Source organism: Somniosus microcephalus, chromosome 6 (assembly GCF_052327205.1).
Source record: "Somniosus microcephalus isolate GS21.2 chromosome 6, FLI_Smic_1.0, whole genome shotgun sequence".
NCBI lineage: Eukaryota > Metazoa > Chordata > Chondrichthyes > Squaliformes > Somniosidae > Somniosus > Somniosus microcephalus.
This window is the reverse complement of record NC_140992.1, coordinates 280,825,445-280,847,272: the sequence shown is the minus strand read 5'-3', so window position 1 is coordinate 280,847,272 and position 21,828 is coordinate 280,825,445. Positions and strand designations below refer to the sequence as shown.

The 21,828-nt window shown below is 45.5% G+C and overlaps 1 protein-coding gene across 11 annotated transcripts in view; it reads left to right on the top strand.

The window, feature by feature from the left end:
• Nucleotides 1–21,828, top strand: part of zc3h18 (zinc finger CCCH-type containing 18) — a 213,392-nt gene that overhangs the window by 48,273 nt on the left and 143,291 nt on the right. For all 11 annotated transcript variants that reach the window (XM_085991932.1, XM_085991931.1, XM_085991940.1 and 8 more), the window contains exons 2-3: nt 6,086–6,843; nt 19,665–19,749. In XM_085991932.1, the coding sequence (XP_085848058.1) occupies nt 6,103–6,843; nt 19,665–19,749 (826 nt within the window). In that variant the 5' untranslated portion in view covers nt 6,086–6,102. The remainder of the gene's footprint in view (nt 1–6,085; nt 6,844–19,664; nt 19,750–21,828) is intronic.

Genomic DNA, 21,828 nt, shown 5'->3' with positions numbered 1-21,828 from the left:
TAATTAAATGTATTAATATTATTCTTAAATACCCTCTGCCCCGATTCTAGATGATGAATATCGCACCTTAGAAACTATAAACCAAAGAGATTTAAGCTTAAAAAGGGAGAAATACTTACCAACCAATCACTTACCCGCTTTCTGGTGACGTCACAGTTGGATTACTTCTTCACCGCCTGCTGCACCTGCATGCTTACCTTCAGCGACTGGTGCACAAGGACACCCAGGTCTCGTTGCACTTCCCCTTCTCCCAATCTATTGCCATTCAGATAATAGTCTGCCTTTCTGTTTTTGACACCAAAGTGGATAACCTCGCATTTATCCACGTTACATTGCATCTGCCATGCTTCTGCCCAATCACCCAACCTGTCCAAATCATCCTGGAGTTTCTCGGTATCCTCCTCGCAGCACACATGCCCACCCAGCTTTGTGTCGTCTGCAAACTTGGAGATATTACATCTAGTTCCCTTATCTAGATCATTAATGTATATTGTGAATAGCTGGGGTCCAAGGACCGATCCCTGCGGTACCCCACTAGTCACTGCCTGCCACTCGAAAAAAGACCCGTTAATTCCTACTCTCTGCTTTCTGTCCGCCAACCAGTTCTCTATCCAAGTCAATACCTTGCCCCCAATCCCATGTAACTTAACTTTACAAGCTAATCTCTTATGCGGGACCTTATCTAAAGCCTTTTGAAAGTCCAAATACACCACATCTATTGGTTCTCCCTTATCTATTTTCCCAGTTACATCCTCAAAAAATTCCAGTAGATTAGTCAAGCACGATTTACCTTTTGTAAATCCATGTTGACTTTGTCACTGTTTTCCAAGTGCTCAGCTATTACATCCTTTATAATGGACTCTAGCATTTTCCCCACTACCGATGTCAGGCTTACCGGTCTGTAATTCCCCGCTTTCTCTCTACCACCCTTTTTGAATAGTGGGGTAACATTAGCTACCCACCAATCCATGGGTACAGTTCCAGATTCCAGTGAATTTTGGAAGATGATCAGCAATGCATCTACTATTTCTAGGGCCACCTCCTTAAGTACCCTAGGATGTAGATTCAGGCCCTGGGGCTTTATCGGCCTTCAATCCTGTCAATTTCCCTAACACCATTTCCCTACAAATACTGATTTCTTTCAGTTCCTCCCTCTCATCAGACCCTATGCTCTCCAACATCTCTGGGAGGTTATTTGTGTCCTCCTTTGTGAAGACAGAACCAAAATATGCATTTAATTGGTCTGCCATTTCTTTGTTCCCCATTATAACTTCCCCTGCTTCTGACTGCAAGAGACCGACACTTGATTTCACTAATCTTTTTCTCTTCACATATCTATAAAAGCTCTTAGTCAGTTTTTATGTTCCCTGCAAGCTTACTTTCATTTTCTATTTTCCCCCTTCTTAATTAATCCCTTTGTCCTCCTTTGTTGAATCCTAAACTGCTCCCAATCCTCAGGGTTACTGCTTTTCCTGGCCAATTTATATGCCCTCTCCTTGGATGTTATGCTATCCCTAATTTCCCTTGTTAGCCACGGTTGAGTCACCCTTTTTGTTTTATTCTTATCCCAAACTGGGATGAACAACTTCTGTAGTTCATCCATGCAGTCTTTGAATGTTTGCCATTGCCTATCCGCCGTCAACCCTTTGAGTGCCATTCCCCAATCAATCCTACCCAATTCGCGCCTCATTCCATCGTAGTTTCCTTTATTTAAATTCAGGACCCTAGTCTCCGAGTCAACTACTTCATTCTCCATCCTAATGAAGAATTCTATCATATTATGATCGCTCTGACCCAAGGGGCCTCTTACAACAAGATTGCTAATTAATCCCCTCTCATTACATAATACCCAGTCTAAGATGGCCTGACCTCTGGTTGGTTCCTCGACATATTGTTCCAGAAAACCATCCCGTAAACATTCTAGGAATTCCTCCTCCACAGTATTTTTACTAATTTGGTTAACCCAATCTATATGTAAATTAAAGTCACCCATGATGACTGCTGTGCCCTTACTGCATGCTTCTCTAATTTCCCTTTTAATGCCATCCCCAACCTCCGTATTACTGTTTGGTGGTCTATATACCACTCCCACTAATGTTTTCTGCCCCTTGATATTTCTCAGTTCTACCCATACAGATTCCGCATCATCAGAGTTAATATCCTTCCTTCAATTGTGTTAATCCCCTCTTTAACCAGCAATGCTACCCCACCTCCCTTTTTTGCCTATCCTTCCTAAATATTGAATACCCCTGGATGTTGAGTTCCCAGCCTTGGCCACCCTGGAGCCATGTTTAATAAGGTTGATCCAGCATGACTTTCCCTTTTGAAATCCACATTGACTATTCTTTATTATATTTTCAATTTCTAGATGTTTTTCTTGAAGGGGGTAAATTCAAAATTAACCTGTGGAAACTATTTCAGTGAGCGAGTGGTCAATCTATGAAACAGACCCCTTAGAAAGACGGTGGAAGCAGTTAGTTCATTCAAAGACAAATTCAATGATTTTCAGAAAATAACATTTTAAAAATTAATTCTCGGGATATGGGTGGTGCTAGCAAGGCCGGTGTTTATTGCCCATTCCTAGTTTCCCTTTTTGAGAAGGTGATGGTGAGCCACTGCTCCCACAGTGCTGTTGGGCAGGGAGTTGCAGGATTTTGGGATACAATATGAGTGTAATTTGAGATGCGACGTGTGGGAGGTGTAGCGTGCCTGGGAGGGAAAAATTCACTTTGGACCTATGGTTCCCAAAGCTCTCCACCACTGGGGTTTTTCCTCGTGTCATGTCTCGGTCTGTTGTAGACTCATTGATAGCGATTGCTCTGATTTAGTTACCAGCTCCATTATTGTTGGATCATGTGACTACTAGATGGACCGTGGTCTTTTTTCGTCTCGAAATTCATAGTCCGATGTCCACACCATCCTCCACCAATGCCTCTCCTCCGTTGTCTAGCTGGTTGGGACCTTTGCCTATCCGATTATAGCCAGATGATGTATACCAGTAGCTTCTCTTCCCATCCCTGCACCATTACCTCGAGAGTTCCCAATAAGTTTATCATTGGCGATCTCCTCTTCCTCAGCTACAAGCTGCTCCTTGTCAACATCATTTGCAAACATAGGGTCAGCTTCCACTTGTATGCTCATGACACCAAGCTCTACCTCACCGCCAACCGTTTTGATCCCTCCACTGCCATGATGCTATCGGACTGCTTGTCCAACATCCAGTCTTGGATGAGCTACACCTTCGATCAGTTAAAAACGACGAAGGCAGAAGCCACCGTGTTTGGCCCTTGCCAATAACTCCATAACCCTCGGTGACGTCAACACTCTTTCTGGCGATTGTTTGGACTCAACGTCCTATTTAATCTTGAGCTATGTTTTGACCCCATACCCTTTCCATGTCTTTCCCAAATGCTCTCCCACATGGCCCACTTCATTCCCCAGAACTAGATCCAGCACTGCTTCCTTCCTCGTTGGGTTGGAAACATACCGAGCAAGAAAGATCTCTTGCACATTTCAGGAATTCCTCCGCCTCTTTGCTCTTTATACTCTTACTACCCCAGTCTATTTTAGGATAATTGAAGTCCCCCATTATCACTACTCTAATTCTTGCATCTTTCTGTAATTTGCCTGCAAATTTGTTCCTCTGTCTCCTTCCCACTATTTGGTGGCCTATAGTATACACCCAGAAGAGTAATAACTCCTCTATTGTTCCTTAATTCTACCCAAATAGATTCTGTCTTTGGTCCCTCAAGTACATCATCCCTTTCAAGGACTGAAACATTATCTTTGATCAATACTGCCACCCCCCTCCATTTTCTCCCTTTATTAATTTTCCTGAATACGTTGTTTGAGCCAGGTCTCCGCTATTGCCACTATATCATAATCCCATGTGGCCACTTGTGCCTGCAGCTCACTAACCTTATTTATCATGTTTTATCCTATTGTTTCTATACTTACTAGTGTATGGTACTGCGAGTAATCTAGACATTTCTACCTTTTGAGGTCCTGCTTTTTAACTTCCTCCCTAGCTCCTGAAACTCTGGACTGCAGGACCTCAATTCTTTATCTTCCTCGGTCATTGGTTCCTACATGGACCACAACTTCTAGCTGTTCCCATCCCTCCATAAAATGTTGTGTACTGTCTGTGATGTCCTTTACCCTGGCACCAGGGAGGCAACGCACCTTGCGGTACTCAAGTCGGTGGTTGCAGAAATGCCTGTCTATCACCCTGACTATCGAATCCCCTATGACCAATGTTCCCGTAATTTTTTCGGGTGTGCGGCCCCTTTAAGGGGCTGTGCGGCCTAGTCACAGTTTCATGCATGTGCAAAATTAAACATGAGAAAAGCCGGTCACAGGCTGCGCGGGACTGGCAGAGCGCAGCGCAACTTAGAGTGAACATTGCCTGAGACCGCTGCATTTCTACACTTTGCTGTGCCCCACTGTGCAATCATTTGCTGTGGGTGTGCTCCAGACTGCACTCCGCCAGACTGGTGTCACCGGGTTGGGAGTGCCACACTCCCATAGGATTCCTGTGCTGCCTGCCTCTTCCTACCCTGCCGGATGGCCACCTACTTACTCTCCTCCTGAACACTCTGTAACTGCGGGGTGACCACCCCCTGGATCGTGCGCGCCCGGAAATTCTCAACCTTCCGTTTCCCCTGCAGTGACTGTAGCCACCCCTCGAGCTCAGAAACCTGAGCAACTGGAGGCACTTCCTGCACATGTGCTTATCCAGGACACATGAAGCATTGTGGAGTTCCCACATGGTGCAGGAATTGCAGGCATGGGTCTCGCTGGCCCAGCATTTTACTTAAGTCTATCTACTTATATATATGTTTCTAGTTTAGTGTCGCCCTACTCCTAATTATTTATACCAGGTTTTTATTTAATGCAATTCGATCCTTTTAATGCTGGTATCCTCTACTGAGTTACTTTTAATTTTATCACCGTAGATATAATTAATTACTGTTATTTATATATTTACTGTTGCCCCTTGGTTTAAATTACTTGGCACTTGCTGGAGTCAGTGACTTGTGTTGAGATGTGGTGCATGGGCACTGGCAGAACTGTACCTCCTCCAACTGGGAGTTCTTCAGTTACAATCTGGAACAGAGTGTCAGCAGATTTCCAGAACGAGCTGAGGGTGGGGATGTGGTTATGCTGTGAGTCCGATCCTGCCCTCTCTGGTGCATATCCAGCAGAGGTTGTTCCGAGTAGTTAGGAGCAGGAACCCTGGCTGTTTACCTTTCTCTTCTTTTGCCCTCTGTCCAAACCAAGAATGCTGAAGCCAGTTACACTTCCTCAACTGCTGCCCTCACTGAGGTCAATGAACTCAACACAGACTGGCGATTAAATGTGGCAACTTCATTTTTTTTGTGTTGTTCAGTGCCACAGCATGTGTTCCAACCAGGGCTTCTAGCATAGATTTGGTTCCTCACTGCAGAATTTCACCTGGCCTGGGAAATTTCTGTTCCCCAGGAGCACTGGTACAGCCCACTTCCTGCCACGAGAAGGCGACTGCAAAAGCGGACTGTACCAGCACGGCTGCCTCCCTCACTTCCGATTCTGCCCACCCTCCCTCCCGTTGCTCATTTTGATTTCATTGCTCCTTGTTCCATAATTCAGTACTGGAGCCCCCACCCAGTTGTTAGCTGGCTGAGGCCTAAATGACTGGTGCTGGTTTCCTGGCTGGCTGTTCCAAATCTCTGTTCTGCCTGCTGGCTGATGCACATCTCTGCTGCTTTGGTTCAGCCTCGTCACTTCTCATCAGGCACTGTAAGTTTTAGTTCAAGCATCTTTCTTTAAACCTCTGCTGGTTTTCTTTATTTAACTTGCTGCTCTTACTCTTTTCTTGGGATGTAAATGTGTTTTAACTACTTAGTAATATGCCATAGAAACTGGACGGCCCCATGACTGAGTTTGAGGTACTGACTATTGCCCACTGAACCACTGGAGGAGCTTCGGGTCTGAATACTTAGTGTCATTTTATGTGCTGAAATTCATAATGTACTCAGTATAATAGGGAAAATGCTGTAGCACCCTGTGAGTGAAATATATTCACAAACTCTTCTCTTTGTAACAGAATAACATTGTTCTCCAATGGATGTCTCCGATAGTCCTGATCGTGACCCTCGTTCCCCAGAGGACCAGCTCTCTGATGATGATGATGATGATGACCTATTGCTTGAGGGAGGGCATGAAAACAATGACGAGGAGGATGTAGACAAACATTCAGACAATGACGGAGAATGCATTGATTCTGAGGACAACGACCATTGCAGCGATGCCGAGATTCACAGTATTGGTGAGCCTGACAATGAGGGAAGTCGGGACGATGGGGAAACCCGTGAATCAGAGGTGGAAGAAGAAGAGGAGGAAAAGTTGAGGGAGGAAGGAGATTACAGTGAAGAAAGTGGAAATGATGGAGATAATGAGGAGCCACCTAAGGACTTGGATGCAGAATCTGACCGAGACAATGTCGCAAGCCCAAAAAGAACTTGCAGTGCTGAGCGAATTGAAAAGGCTGTCTCTGAGAAGCAGGATTCCCAAGCCGAGGAGGAGGCTGCAAATGATTCCAAGGACGAAGCATCCTCTGTCACCAGGGACCTGGATGAACATGAGCTGGACTATGATGAGGAGGTTCCTGAAGAACAGCCAGGGGCTGTAACAGAAGACAGCGAAAAACAAAGCGCAGAGGAGAAAAGTAGCGACTCGCCAAAGGAGGGAGAAATGGAAAAAAGTCAACTTGAAGAGAGAAAGTCTGAAAGAGAAAGAAAAGATTCATTTCGAGAGAGGAAAAAAGACGAGGATGATGGGGAGCTTGATGAAGGAGAAGTTGAGGTATGAACTTAAACAATTTTATCCCAAGTAATGTAGAATGCTATGAAATGATTATAGCCATTGAAGTCCTTGTGTTGTAGCCCTGAAAGTACCTTGTTGCACTCCTGCGCTCTTGTGACTCGAGACCCTGCTGTAGCTGGTATTTGGTGTAGAACTCTTCCAATATAGAATGAGAAAAGTCAGCAAGTGTCTGTCTCTTTCTCCCCATCTCCATTCTCCTCTCGTCTTTCTCTTCTCCCTTCCCGTGGCTGCCTTTATCATTCCTCTCTGGTCTCCTCTTCCCATTTTTGCATTCTCTCTCTCTCTCTCTCCTGGTTTCTCTCGTTCTCTTTCTCCCCTTTCACCACTCTCTCCCTCTCGCTTCCTTTCTTTGTCTCTTTATTGTCTTTGTCGATGAACTAAAGCAAGCTCTAAGCCACACTGTAGTGTACCCCCCTTCTCTCCAGGCAAAAATAAATGTGGAAAATGAAAATTACTGGGGAGTATAAATGACAGGTGTGTGGATGCCTTTATAAACTGTCCATGTTGACTGCTTTCTCTGTCTAACTTTCATGTCAGATTGTTGTGACATAATTTCATTTGCTTTTAGTATAACATTTTCCACCCTTTCTAGTTCCTCAATTTTCCTTCCTTCCTCCCTCCCCGCACCCCTTCTGCTACCGTTTAGATTTGAGAATGGAAATATTTCAAGCTGCAGTGGGTGTTTGTGACAGTACTAAGGGGGCATCCATTTGTATTTAATCTGTGTTGCTGTTCTGGGAATGCTTAGAACATAACATAAGACGCAGGAGTAGCCCATTCGGCTCCTCGAGCCTGCTCCGCCATTCAATAAGATCATGGTTGATCTGATCTTGGCCTCAACTCCATTTCCCTGCCCGCTCCCCTTAACCCTTCACTCCCTTACCATTCAAAAATCTGTCTATCTCCACCTTAAATATATTCAATGACCCAGCCCCCACAGCTCTCTGGGGAAGAGAATTCCAAAGATTCACGACCCTCAGAAGAAATTCCTCCTCATTTCCGATTTAAAAGGGTTCCCCCTTATTCTGAAATTATGCTCTCTAGTTCTAGATTACCCCACGAGGGGAAACATCCTCTCTGCATCTACCCTGTCAAGCCCCTTCAGAACCTGATAGGTTTCAATAAGATCCTCTTTCATTCTTCTAAACTCCAATGAGTATAGGCCCAACCTGCTCAACCTTTCTTCAGAAGACAACCCCTTCATCTTCGGAATCAACCTCATGAACCTTCTCTGAACTGCCTCTAATGCAAGTATATCCCTCCTTAAATAAGGAGACCAAAACTGTACGCAGTACTCCAGGTGTGGTCTCACCAGTGCCCTGTACAGTTGTGGCAGGACTTCCCTACTTTTATACCCCATTCCCTTTGCAATAAAGGCCAACATTCCATTTGCCTTCCTAATTACTTGCTGTACCTGCATGCTAACTTTGTGATTCGTGTACAAGGACCCCCAGATCCCTCTGTACCACAGCATTTTGTAATCTCTCTCCATTTAAATAATTTGCTTTTTTATTTTTCCTACCAAAGTGGATAATCTCACATTTTCCCACATTAAACTCCATCTGCCAGATTTTTGCCCACTCACTTAGCCTGTCTATATCCTTTTGCAGATTCTTTGCGTCCTCCACACAATTTGCTCTCCTGCCTGTCTTTGTATCATCAGTAAATTTGGCTACATTACACTCAGTCCCTTCATCCAAGTCATTAATATAGATTGTAACTAGTTGAGGCCCCAGCACTGATCCCTGTGGCACCCCACTAGTTACAGTTTGCCAACCTGAAAATGACCCATTTATCCCGACTCTGTTTTCTGTTAGTTAGCCAATCCTCTATCCATCCATGCTAATATATTAGCTTGATGCTGTCACTGAAAAGATTTTTTTAAAGTTCTATTCCTTCAGAAGAAACTTCAATACGTGGATGAGCAAAAGGTTTAATATTAAATATAACAGAAAAAGTTCATTGCGCTCAACAAGGTTTGCCCCTTTTGATTGATGTGTACCCTACCTACCCACCTCTGACTCTGGTTGCATAGTTTTTCATTTAGTTTATGTCAAGTTTTATATATTTTGCAAATCTGAGATTTTGCTTGTGATTTCTTCATCCAAAAATATCCCATTGCGGAGCCCAAACTTCTCTTAATCTGTCCCTACGATGTTCCTTGGCTCGAACCTGAGAAGAGGAACCCCTACTGTAATTCCTACAATTAAAAAAAAAAAAAGTAGTACTTCATTAGCTGTAAAGCGCTTAGGGACGTCCTGAGGTTGTGAAAGGCGCTGCATGGATGCAAGTCTTTTACTGCAGCAGGGTGAATGTTTCCACATCTCTACAGCTATTCCTGCAGCTTATCGGAGTGAGAAGTATAATTAGTGCTAGTTTTGTGTTGTACCACAAACTGGTTATCTCATTCAGACACGTCTCCAGAAATCTCTTCTGGTTAAATTGTGCACCTCCCCCAGCTGCGTTGGCAAACGGGGAGATGACTTGTTCCAGGTTTCTGCCCGCTGGCTAGTAAGAGATGCAGGAGAGAGGCTCAGATCCCCTTCATAGAAACATAGAAGATAGGAGCAGGAGTAGGCCATTCGGCCCCTCGAGCCTGCTCCGCCATTTAATGAGATCATGGCTGATCATTCAAATTCAGTACCCTGTCCCTGCCTTCTCCCCATATCCCTTGATCTCTTTAGCCTTAAGAAATATATCTAACTCCTTCTTGAATATATTTAATGAACTGGCCTCCACTGCCTTCTGTGGTAGAGAATTCCACAGGTTCACCACTCTCTGGGTGAAGGAATACACAGAAACACAGAAACCCCACAGTGCAGATAGAGGCCATTTCGGCCCATCGAGCCTGCACCGACACATATCCCACCTGATCCCCGTAACCCCTACACCAACACATGTCCCACCCTATCCCCGTAACCCCACGTATTTAATCCCCCTAACACTAAGGGTCAATTTATCATAGCCAATCAACCTAACCCGCACATCTTTGGACTGTGGGAGGAAACCGGAGCACCCGGAGAAAACCCACGCAAACACGGGGAGAATGTGCAAACTCCACACAGACAGTCACCCGAGGCCGGATTCGAACCCGGGTCTCAGTCCTAAATGGCTTACCCCTTATCCTTAGACTGTGACCCCTGGTTCTGGACTCCCCTGCCATCGGGAACATCCTTCCTGCATCTAGTCTGTCTAGTCCTGTTAGAATTTTATAAGTTTCAATGAGATCCCCCCTCATTCTTCTAAACTCTAGCGAATATAAGCCCAATCGACCCAATTTCTCTTCATACGTCATTCCTGCCATCCCAGGTATCAGCCTGGTGAATCTTCGCTGCACACCCTCCATGGCAAGAACATCCTTCCTCAGATAAGGCGACCAAAACTGCACACAATACTCAAGGTGTGGTCTCACCAAGGCCCTGTACAACTGCAGCAAGACATCCTTGCTCCTGTACTCGAATCCTCTCGCTATGAAGGCCAACATACCATTTGCCTTCTTAACCGCCTGCTGCACCTGCATGCTTACCTTCAGCGACTGGTGCACAAGGACACCCAGGTCTCGTTGCACTTCCCCTTTTCCCAATCTATTGCCGTTCAGATAATCTGTCTTCCTGTTTTTGCCACCAAAGTGGATAACCTCGCATTTATCCACATTATACTGCATCTGCCATGCATCTGTCCAATCGCCCAACCTGTCCAAATCATACTAGAGTTTCTCTGCATCCTCCTCACAGCACACGCGCCCACCCACCTTTGTGTTGTCTGCAAACTTGGAGATATTACATCTAGTTCCCTCGTCTCGATCATTAATATATATTGTGAATAGCTGAGGTCCTAGCACCGATCCCTGTGGTACCCCACTAGTCACTGCCTGCCACTCGGAAAAAGACCTGTTTATTCCAACTCCATAGAGTCATAGAGTTATACAGCACAGAAAGAGGCCCTTCGGCCCATCGTGTCTGCGCCGACCATCAATCCCTGTCCAGTCGAATCCCATTTTCCAGCATTTGGTCCATAGCCTTGTATGCAATGGCATTTCAAGTGCTCATCCAAATGCTTCTTGAATGTTGTGAGGGTTCCTGCCTCTACCACCCTTTCAGGCAGTGAGTTCCAGATTCCAACCACCCTCTGGGTGAAAAAGTTCCTCCTCAAATCCCCTCTAAACCTCCTGCCCCTTACCTTGAATCTATGCCCCCTTGTTATTGACCCCCCTACTAAGGGGAAAAGTTCCTCTTTAATCTACCGTATCTATGCCCCTCATCATTTTGTACACCTCAATCAGGTCCCCCCTCAGCCTTCTTTGCTCCAAGGAAAACAACCCCAGCCTGTTTAGCCTTTCTTCATAGCTGAGGCGCTCCATCCCAGGTAACATCCTGGTGAATCTTCTCTGCACCCTCTCCAAAGCAATCACATCCTTTCTATAGTGAGGCGACCAGAACTGCACACAGTACTCCAGCTGTGGCCTCACCAGCGTTTTGTACAGCTCCATCATAACCTCCCTGCTCTTATATTCTATGCCTCGGCTAATGAAGGCAAGTATCCCATATGCCTTTTTAACCACCTTATCTACCTGTTCCGCTGCCTTCAGGGATCTATGTACATGTACACCAAGGTCCCTCTGACCCTCTGTACTTCCTAGGGTCCTACCACTCATTGTGTATTCCCTTGCCTTATTTGTCCGTCCAAAATGCATCACCTCGCACTTTTCAGGGTTAAATTCCATTTGCCACTTTTCCGCCCATCTGACCAACCCGTTTATATCGTCCTGTAGCCTGAGGCTTTCCTCCTCGCAATTTACCACCCCACCAATTTTCGTGTCATCTGCGAACTTACTGATCATACCTTTCACATTCTCATCCAAATCATTTATGTAGATCACAAACCGCAAGGGTCCCAGCACCGATCCCTGAGGTACCCCACTGGACACAGGCTTCCAGTCACAAAAGCAACCTTCAACCTTCGACCATCACCCTCTGCCTCCTGCCACTCAGCCAGTTTAGGATCCAACGCGCCAAGGCACCCTGGATCCCATGGGCTCTTAGCTTCTTGACCAGTCTCCTATGTGGGACTTTGTCAAAAGCTTTACTGAAATCCATGTAAACCACATCCACAGCATTTCCCTCATCCACACACCTAGTCACCCCCTCGAAAAATTCAATCAGATTGGTCAGACATGATTTACCCTTGACAAAACCATGCTGACTATCCCCGATTAATCCTTGCCTCTCCAAGTGGAGACTAATTTTGTCCCTCAGAATTTTTTCCAATAATTTCCCTACCACAGATGTTAGGCTCACTGGCCTGTAATTCCCTGGTTTATCCCTGCTACCCTTCTTGAATAATGGTACTACGTTAGCTGTTCTCCGGTCCTCTGGTACATCCCCTGTGGCCAGAGAGGTTCTGAAAATTTGTGTCAGAGCCCCCGCAATCTCCTCCTTTGCCTCCCACAACAGCCTGGGATACATCTCGTCCGGGCCTGGGGATTTATCCACTTTTTGGCCTGCTAAAACCGCTAGTACCTCCTCCCTCTCGATGCTAATATGTTCAAGTATGTCACAGTCCCCTTGCCCGATTTCTATGTCTACATCGTCTTTCTCCATAGTGAACACAGATGCAAAAAATTCATTTAAAACCCCGCCTACATCATCTGGCTCTACACACAGATTGCCACTTTGGTCCCTAATGGGCCCTACCCTTTCCCTGGTTATCCTCTTGCCCTTAATATACTTATAAAACATCTTAGGATTTTCCTTTATTTTGCTCGCCAGTGTTATTTCATGGCCCCTCCTTTCCCTCCTAATTTCTTTTTTAAGTATGCCCCTGCACTTTTTATACTCCTCTAGGGCTTCCTCCGTCTTTAGTCTTTTGTAACTGCCAAAAGCCCCCCTTTTTTTCCTAATGCATTTTTGTATATCCCTTGTCATCCAAGGTTCCCTTTGCTTGTTGGTCCCACCCTTGACCTTTACAGGAACATGTTGGCGTTGTACTCTCTCTCTTTCCCTTCTGAAAGTCTCCCACTGCTTTGATGTGGATTTTCCTATAAGTAGCTGCTCCCAGTCCACTTTGGCCAGATCCTGCCTTATCATATTAAAATCGGCCTTCCCCCAATTTAGAACCCTTATTTCCGGGCCGCCTTTGTCTTTTTCCATGACCACCTTAAATCTCACCGAATTATGGTCACTGTCGCCAAAATGCTCTCCTACTGACACTTTCACCACTTGCCCGGCTACATTCCCTAGAATTAGGTCCAGTACCGCCCCCTCTCTTGTAGGACTTTCTACATGTTGGCTCAAAAAGCTCTCCTGGATGCACTTTAAGAATTCTGCACCCTCTAAGCCTTTCACACTCTGACTATCCCAATTAATATTGGGGAAGTTGAAATCCCCCACTATTATTACCCTATTATTTTCGCACTTCTCTGAGATTTACCTACATATCTGTTCCTCTATCTCCCCCTGACTGTTTGGGGGCCTATAGTACACTCCCAGCAAAGTGCTTGCCCCCTTTTTGTTTTTAGGTTCTACCCATATGGCCTCATTAGAGGAACCCGCTAATATATCATCCCTCCTTAGAGCAGTAATTGATTCCTTAATTAATATTGCAACACCCCCTCCCCTTTTACACCCCCCTCTGTCTCGCCTGAAGATTCTATACCCCGGAATATTGAGCTGCCAGTCCTGACCCTCCCTCAACCATGTCTCCGTGATAGCAACAATATCGTACTCCCATGTGTTCAACAACAACTTCAGTTCGTCCACCTTATTTGCAAGACTCCTTGCATTAAAATAAATGCCTTCCAGCCTTGCCATATTCCCTTTTGCCTTCACATATTTGCTCTGCCTTCCCAGCTGACTTGTTTTTTCCTCCGTATTTGGCTGTAAATCACCCCCTACTATAGTTCCACTCTGTATCCCATCCCCCTGCCAAGTTAGTTTAAACCGCCCCCCCCCCCCCCCCCCCCAGCAGTGCTCGCAAACCTCCCCGCAAGGATATTGGTCCCCCTCTGGTTCAGGTGTAAACCGTCCGACATGTACAAGTCCCACCTTTCCCAGAAGCAGACCCAGTGATCCAGGAAACTAAAGCCCTCCCTCCTGCACCATCCCTTTAGCCACGCATTCATCTGTTCTATCTTCCTATTCCTATACTCACTAGCACGTGGCACCGGGAGTAATCCAGAGATTACAACCTTTGAGGTCCTGCTCTTTAATCTTCTACCTAGCTCCCTAAATTCTTGCTGCAGGACCTCATCCCTCTTTTTACCTATGTCATTGGTACCAATGTGGACCACGACCTCTGGCTGTTCACCCTCCCCCTCCAGAATGCCCTGCAGCCGCTCAGTGACATCCTTGACCCTGGCACCAGGGAGGCAACAAACCATCCTGGATTCACGTCTACGGCCACAGAAACGCCTATCTGTTCCCCTTACTATAGAATCCCCTACCGCTATTGCTCTCCCACTCTTTTTCCTCCCTTCCTGGGCAGCAGGAGCACCCCCAGTGCCAGGAAGTTGGCTGCTGCTGCCTTCCCCTGGTGAGTCATCCCCCTCAACAGTATCCAAATCGGTATACCTGTTTGAGAGGGGAATGGTCACAGGGGTCTCCTGCACTACCTGCCTGCTTCTATTGCTCCGCCTGGTGGTCACCCATTTCCTTTCTTCCTGTGCAGCCCTACCCTGCGGTGTGACCAACTCACTAAACGTGTTATCCACGACCCTCTCAGCATCGTGAATGCTCAACAACCCATCCACCCGCAGCTCCAGCACCTCAATGCGGTCTGCTAGTAGCTGCAGCTGGATGCATTTCCGGCACACGTGGTCATCAGGGACACCGGCAGTGTCCCTGAATTCCCACATGGAGCAAGAGGAGCATAACACGGGGCTGGGCTCTCCTGGCATGACTTACCCTTTAATTTAAATTAATTCACTATCACCAATTAAAGATATCTCTAAGGCGCTTGTATAGTCTACCAACAGTCCCTGCTACACCAGAAAAGACCCTAGTAACTATAAACTACAGAGTTAAAGTTTAAAAAAGAGAAATACTCACCAACCAATCACTTACCTGCTCCCTGGTGACGTCACACTCTGATTACTTTTTACACCTCTCCCCGCTGCTGAGTTGGTGTGCCTCGTTGCTGCCGCCGGTTTTTATGCCGGGCTCCTCCTTGCTGCTCCGAGTGGTCGGGCCTCGTTGCTGCCGCCGGTTTTTATGCCGGGCTCCTCCTCGCTGCTCCCTGCTCCGAGTGGTCGGGCCTCGTTGCTGCCGCCGGGTTTTATGGTGGGCTCCTCCTCGCTGCTCCCTGCTCCGAGTGGTCGGGCCTCGTTGCTGCCGCCGGTTTTTATGCCGGGCTCCTCCTCGCTCCCTGCTCCGAGTGGTCGGGCCTCGTTGCTGCCGCCGGGTTTTATGCCGGGCTCCTCCTCGCTGCTCCCTTTGCTTCCTGTCTGCCAACCAGTTCTCTATCCAAGTCAGTACCTTACCCCCAATCCCATGTGCTTTAACCTTGCACGCCAATCTCTTATGCGGGACCTTATCGAAAGCCTTCTGAAAGTCCAAATACACCACATCCACTGGTTCTCCCTTATCTGTTCTATCAGTTACATCCTCAAAAAGTTCCAGTAAATTAGTCAAGCATGATTTACCTTTTGTAAATCCATGTTGACTTTGTCCAATCCTGTCACTGTTTTCCAAGTGCTCTGCTATTACATCTTTTATAATAGACTATGGCATTTTTCCCACTACCGAAGTCAGGCTTACTGGTCTATAATTCCCCGTTTTCTCTCTACCACCTTTTTTAAATAGTGGGGTAACATTAGCTATCCTCCAATCCATGGGAACTATTCCAGAGTCTATAGAATTTTGGAAGATGACCAATGCATCTACTATTTCTAGGGCCACTTCCATAAGTACGCTAGGATGTAGATTATCAGGCCCTGGGGATTTATCCGCCTTCAATGCAGTCAATTTCCCTAACACCATTTCCCTACAAATACTGATTTCATTCAATTCCCCCCCGCTCATTAGACCCTATGTTCCCCGACATCTCTGGAAGGTTATTTGTGTCCTCCTTTGTGAAGACAGAACCAAAGTATGTATTTAATTGGTCTGCCATTTCTTTGTTCCCCACTATAAATTCCCCTGATTCTGACTGCAAGGGACCTCCGCTTGACTTCACCAATCTTTTTCTCTTCACATATCTATGGAAGCTTTTACAGTCAGTTTATGTTCCCTGCAAGCTTACTCATTCTATTTCCCCCCTCTTAATTAATCCCTTTGTCCTCCTTTGCTGAATCCTAAAGTGCTCCCAATCCTCAGGTTTGCTGCTTTTTCTGGCCAATTTATATGTCCTCTCCTTGGATCTTATGCTATCCCTAATTTTCCTTGTTAGCCACAGTTGATTCACCTTTTTTGTTTTATTTTTATGCCAAACGGGGATGAACAAATTCTGTAGTTCATCCATGCGATCTTTAAATGTTTGCCATTGCCTATCATCGGCCCTTTAAGTAACGTTCCCCAATCCATCCTAGCCAACTCGCGCCTAATACCATCGTAGTTTCCTTTATTTAAATTCAGGACCCTAGTCTTTGAGTCAACTACTTCACTCTCCATCTTAATGAAGAATTCTATCATATTATGATCGCTCCTCGCCAAGTGGCCTCTCACAACAAGATTGCTAATTAATCCTTTCTCATTACATAATACCCAGTCTAAGATGGTTCCTCGACATATTGGTCCAGGAAACCATCCCGTATACACTCTAGGAATTCCTCATCCACTATTGTTACTAATTTGGTTAGCCCAATCTATATGTCGATTAAAGTCACCCATGATAACTGCTGTGCCCTTATTGCACGCGTCTCTAATTTCCCGTTTAATGCCATCCCCAACCTCGGCATTACTGTTTGGGGGTCTGTATACAACTACTAACGTTTTCTGCCCCTTGGCATTTCTCAGCTCTACCCATACAAATTCCACATCAGAGCTAATATCCTTCCTTACTATTGTGTTAATCTCCTCTTTAACCAGCAATGCTACCCCACCTCCTTTTCCTTTTTGCCTGTCCTTCCTGAATATTGAATACCCCTGGATGTTGAATTCCCAGCCTTGGTCACCCTGGAGCCATGTCTCCGTAATTCCAATTATATCATGTCCGTTTACATCTATTTGCGCAGCTAATTCATCCACCTTATTATGAATGCTCCTCGCATTAAGATACAAAGCCTTCAGGCTTGTTTTTTTAATACTCTTAGTCCTTTTAGAATTATTATTTACTGTGGCCATGTTTGATTTACATAGAAACAGAAACATAGAAGATAGGAGCAGGAGTAGGCCATTCGGCCCCTCGAGCCTGCTCCGCCATTCAATGCAATCATGGCTGATCATCCAAACTCAGTACCCTGTCCCTGCCTTCTCTCCATATCCCTTGATCCCTTTAGCCTTAAGAAATATATCTAATTCCTTCTTGAATATATTTAATGAATTGGCCTCTACTGCTTTCTGTGGTAGAGAATTCCACAGGTTCACCACTCTCTGGGTGAAGGAATTCCTCATCTCAGTCCTAAATGGCTTACCCCTTATCCTTAGTCTGTGACCCCGACCCTTGATTTCTCTGCCTTCCACTTTTGCTTTTCTCCTTCCTGTCTTTTGTTTCTATCCTTGTTTCCCTTTCCTCTGTCTCCCTGCACAGGTTCCCAACCCCCTGCCATTTTAGTTTAAACCCTCCCCAATAGCAGTAGCAAACACTCCCCCTAGGACATCGGTCCTGGTCCCGCCCAGGTGCAATCCGTCCAGTTGGTACTGGTCCCAGCTCCCCCAGAACCGGTTCCAATGTTCCAGGAATTTGAATCCCTCCCCCTTGCACCATTCCTCTAGCCACGTATTCATCTGAAATATCCTTCTCTTTCTACTCCGACTAGCACTGGTAGCAATCCTGAGATTACTACCTTTTGAGGTCCTATTTTTTAATTTACCTCCTAACTCCCTATATTCAGCTTTTAGGACCTCATCCCGTTATTTACCTATATCGTTGGTACCTATATGCACCACGACAACTGGTTGTTCACCCTCCCCCTCCAGAATGCCCTGCAGTCGCCCTGAGACATCCTTGACCCTTGCACCAGGGAGGCAACATACCATCCTGGAGTCTCGTTTGAGGCTGCAGAAACGCCTATCTATTCCCCTTACACTAGAATCCCCTATCACTATAGCTCTCCCACTCTTTTTTTCCTCCCGTCCTGTGCAGCAGAACCATGCATGGTGCCAGGAAGTTGGCTGCTGCTGTCTTCCCCCAATAAGCCATCTCCCTCAACAATATCCAAAGTGGTATATCTGTTTGAGAGGGGGATGGCCACAGGGGACTCCTGCACTACCTGCCTGCCCCTACTAGTCTGCCTGGTGGTCACCCACTCCCTTCCTGCCTGTGCAGCCTTTACCTGCGGTGTGACCAACTCCCTAAACGTGCTATCCACGATGTCCTTTCTCGACATTAAATTTGATCTGTCATCTATTTACCTGGTCTGTGTCCGTCTGTTAACCACGTCTTAGTGTCATTTGCAAATTTTGATACTGTGGGGTAGATTTTCAATTTAAAGTCTGAGCATAAACCTGGCATTGCAGATTAACCACCCGTTATAGAAACCACCTGCTTTTAATTTTGATTAACATCAATGGAAATGCAAATGGGGCAATTTCTCTGACGAGCAGCTGATCCACAGTGCCAGCTTCACACCTCAGAGGGTAGTTGGAAATCTACCCATGTGTCCCTGATACCAAGTCCAGATCCTGTGTATATAGAAAGAACAGTGGCCCAACACTGACCCCTGCTGGACACCACGTGTATAACCCTCCAGTCTGGAAAATATGATTAACCACTGCTTTCTGTTCTTCAATCAACTTCCTATTCATGCTCCTTTATTCTATCAACAAGCCTGCTTGTACAATGTCTTATGACGCTCCATAAACACCATAGTAGTTTCTATGACAAGCAGCTGATCCACAATACCAGTTTTAAACCCCGATGTTAAGCGCAGTGTGTCAAATAGTCACCTCCTCTGCTGTAAAATTCTGTGATTATGTATAAAGCTATGCTGAGAAGAGCGACTGCTTCAGTGAATGAGTCAGTTTGGATACATCAAGTATGAATAAACTGCTCCCAACTGTATGCAGAATCCTGTAGAAATCCCCGAACCAGTTTTATCCCAGCACCACTGGAGCTGCTCCGCTGGTCACTCCCGTTAATTGTTTTTGTTCTGTTCGGATTTTAATGTTTACGTCTGAATTGAAACGAGTCCCATTCATGTGAATTGTATGATCTTTATTTCTGTAATACACTGTTAATATAAAATATTCTATTATATTGAGTATAAGAAATTATACAAAAGCAGAAGTAATTTGAGGGAATAAATTAAAAGTTTTGCCCAAAAATGTGTTGCAGAACACGGAAGTGTACTGGCTGGTGTGCAATATTTGTGATAGCGTATTGGAACCCCGTGCCCATTACCCGTGTGCGAGCCTAGAACATATGTTGGCAGATTATCCAACTGTGGATGTGGTAACCAGTCTTGATCCTGTCCTGTGCTCACAAATGCCCACTTCCAGCACTGGCCCTGAACCGAGGGCCGCTGAAGCTGTATTTAGTGTTTTCACTCTACCTCCCAGAAGTCTGCCTCCAACATCAAAAGAACAAATCAGATACTTGACGCAGATTTCTAACTGCCTGACTCCACTCAAGATGCCTGACTCTTGTTTCCCCTCCTTACTTTAACTGGGAACCCCATGGTGACCTTTTTTCTTTCCTGTTGCTAGGACGATGATCTTGAGGAAGGTGAAGTGAAAGATCCCAATGAGAGGAAAGTCCGACCAAAGCCCATCTGCAGATTCTACATTAAAGGTAATCACCGACTTGGGGAGGCTTCAGAGCTCTGAGATTGGAACTAGAATAATTAGCGAGAGTTTGTGGGAATTATCAGAATATAACCCCATCAATGCAGTCTGATACCTCTCAGGTTTAAGATGAAAGAGTAGTTTGAACATCTGCTTCACCTAGATTTCCTCATGGCATTTGACAATATCTGTTCAGATAACACAATTTTTGAGTTTGCGATTGAAATGGGGCATGATAAGAGAATGCAATTTAACGGAACCATGCAAACAAATGCGTGATGTTCCCGGTGAAGGGTTGTTGTGTTCTTGTCTAAAAATGCTGTCATTTCTTTGTATGAGAATTTGTAATTTTTCGATGGGAACAGCTGCACCATTGCAATCGGGTAATCACTTTCTAATCTATAAGTTGGCAGACATATTGATGATTTTTAAAGAAGGAACCATGGCCGTCATACAAGTGAGACGTGAGAACAGCTCTGCTCGGACAGACTCAATGCAGCGTTTTTGTTAGCAGATCAGGCAGCATCTGTGGAGAAAGGGGGGAAAAGTTAACGTTTTAGGTATAACCCATCGTCAGAACTGTGCTGACAAATGGCCGCAGATGATGAGCGTTTCCAGCACTTGCTGTTTATGCTTCACATTTCCAGCATCTGCAGAATGGTGTTTTTTGTTTTTATTTTTTGCAAACCTTTCTCGTTGCTTTTCCTCCCTTGCAGCATGAGATACAGTAGTGTCAGTATGGTAGCCCACCAGACCCTAATCCCAGAGGGCAGTGGGGTGAGTTGTTTAGTTCCCCCTCTTTCCCCCCACCCCCCAAAAAAAACCAAAGCTCAGCCAACATGTTTAATTTACGCAGGTTTGATTTTTAATGAATATATTTTTAAGGGAATGAGCAGATGTTCACTTTGGAATTACAGCCATTCAGCCCATCATGTCTGTGCTGGCTCTATGCTAAAGCAATCTAAAACTAATTCCACTTTCCCCAGAGCCATGTATCTTTTCCTACAAATATTTACCCAGTTTTTCCCTTAAAAGATGCAATGATCTTTGCCTCAACCACTCGCTGCAATACCACCGTCCAATTACTGTAAAACTCAGCTCACTGAACAGCAGTTTGCTCTTGTATAGCTCCTTGAACATGGCAAAACATCCTAAAGTGCTTTAATGAGAGGCGAGGCAGCGAAAATATCACTGAGCAAGAGTTATGGGGAATAACAACAGAAAATGCTGGAAAAACTCAGCAGGCCAGGCAACATCCGTGGAGAGAAATTAGAGTCGACGTTTCGGGTCGAAACCCTTTTTCAAAACTGGAAAGGAAATGAAATAGATCGAAGGCAGGGCTGGGAGAGAACAAAAGAAGTAAAAGAGACATTAAGAGGTATTCAAAACCAGACGAGATGGTGATAGAACAAGTGGAGACAAAAGACGGCCACCTAATCCGAGCCGTCTTTTGTCTCCACTGTCCTATCACCATCTCGTCTGGTTTTGAATACCTCTTTATGTCTCTTTACTTCTTTTGTTCTCTCCCAGCCCTGCCTTCGATCTATTTCATTTCCTTTCCAGTTTTGAAAAAGGGTTTCGACCCGAAACGTCGACTCCAATTTCTCTCCACGGATGTTGCCTGGCCTGCTGAGTTTTTCCAGCATTTTCTGTTGTTATTTCGGATTTCCAGCATCTGCAGTATTTTGCTATTGTACAAGAGTTATGGGGAGTTGGGTTGAGGGTATGGTTGAAGAAGTCGGTATTGAGGGGGGTTTTGAAGGTATGGAGAGATGAAGCAAAGTTGAGGTAAAGAGGGAGAATTCCAGAGCACAGGGGCATGTGGCTCAAGGCTCTGCTACTGAGGGAGAAGCAGTGAAAGGGGAACACGTGGCCAGGGTCTGACGAGAAGAGGGTTCCAGCTGGGGCATGGGACTGGAGGATGCTGCAGAGGTGAAGAAAAAAGGAACTTGCATTTATATAGCACCTTGCACATCCTCAGGGTGGTCCAAAGCGCTTCGCAGCCAGTGAATTCACTGGTTATATAAACAAGCACGGCAGCCAAATTCTATACATCAAAGTTCCACAAACAGCAAATGAGTGACTG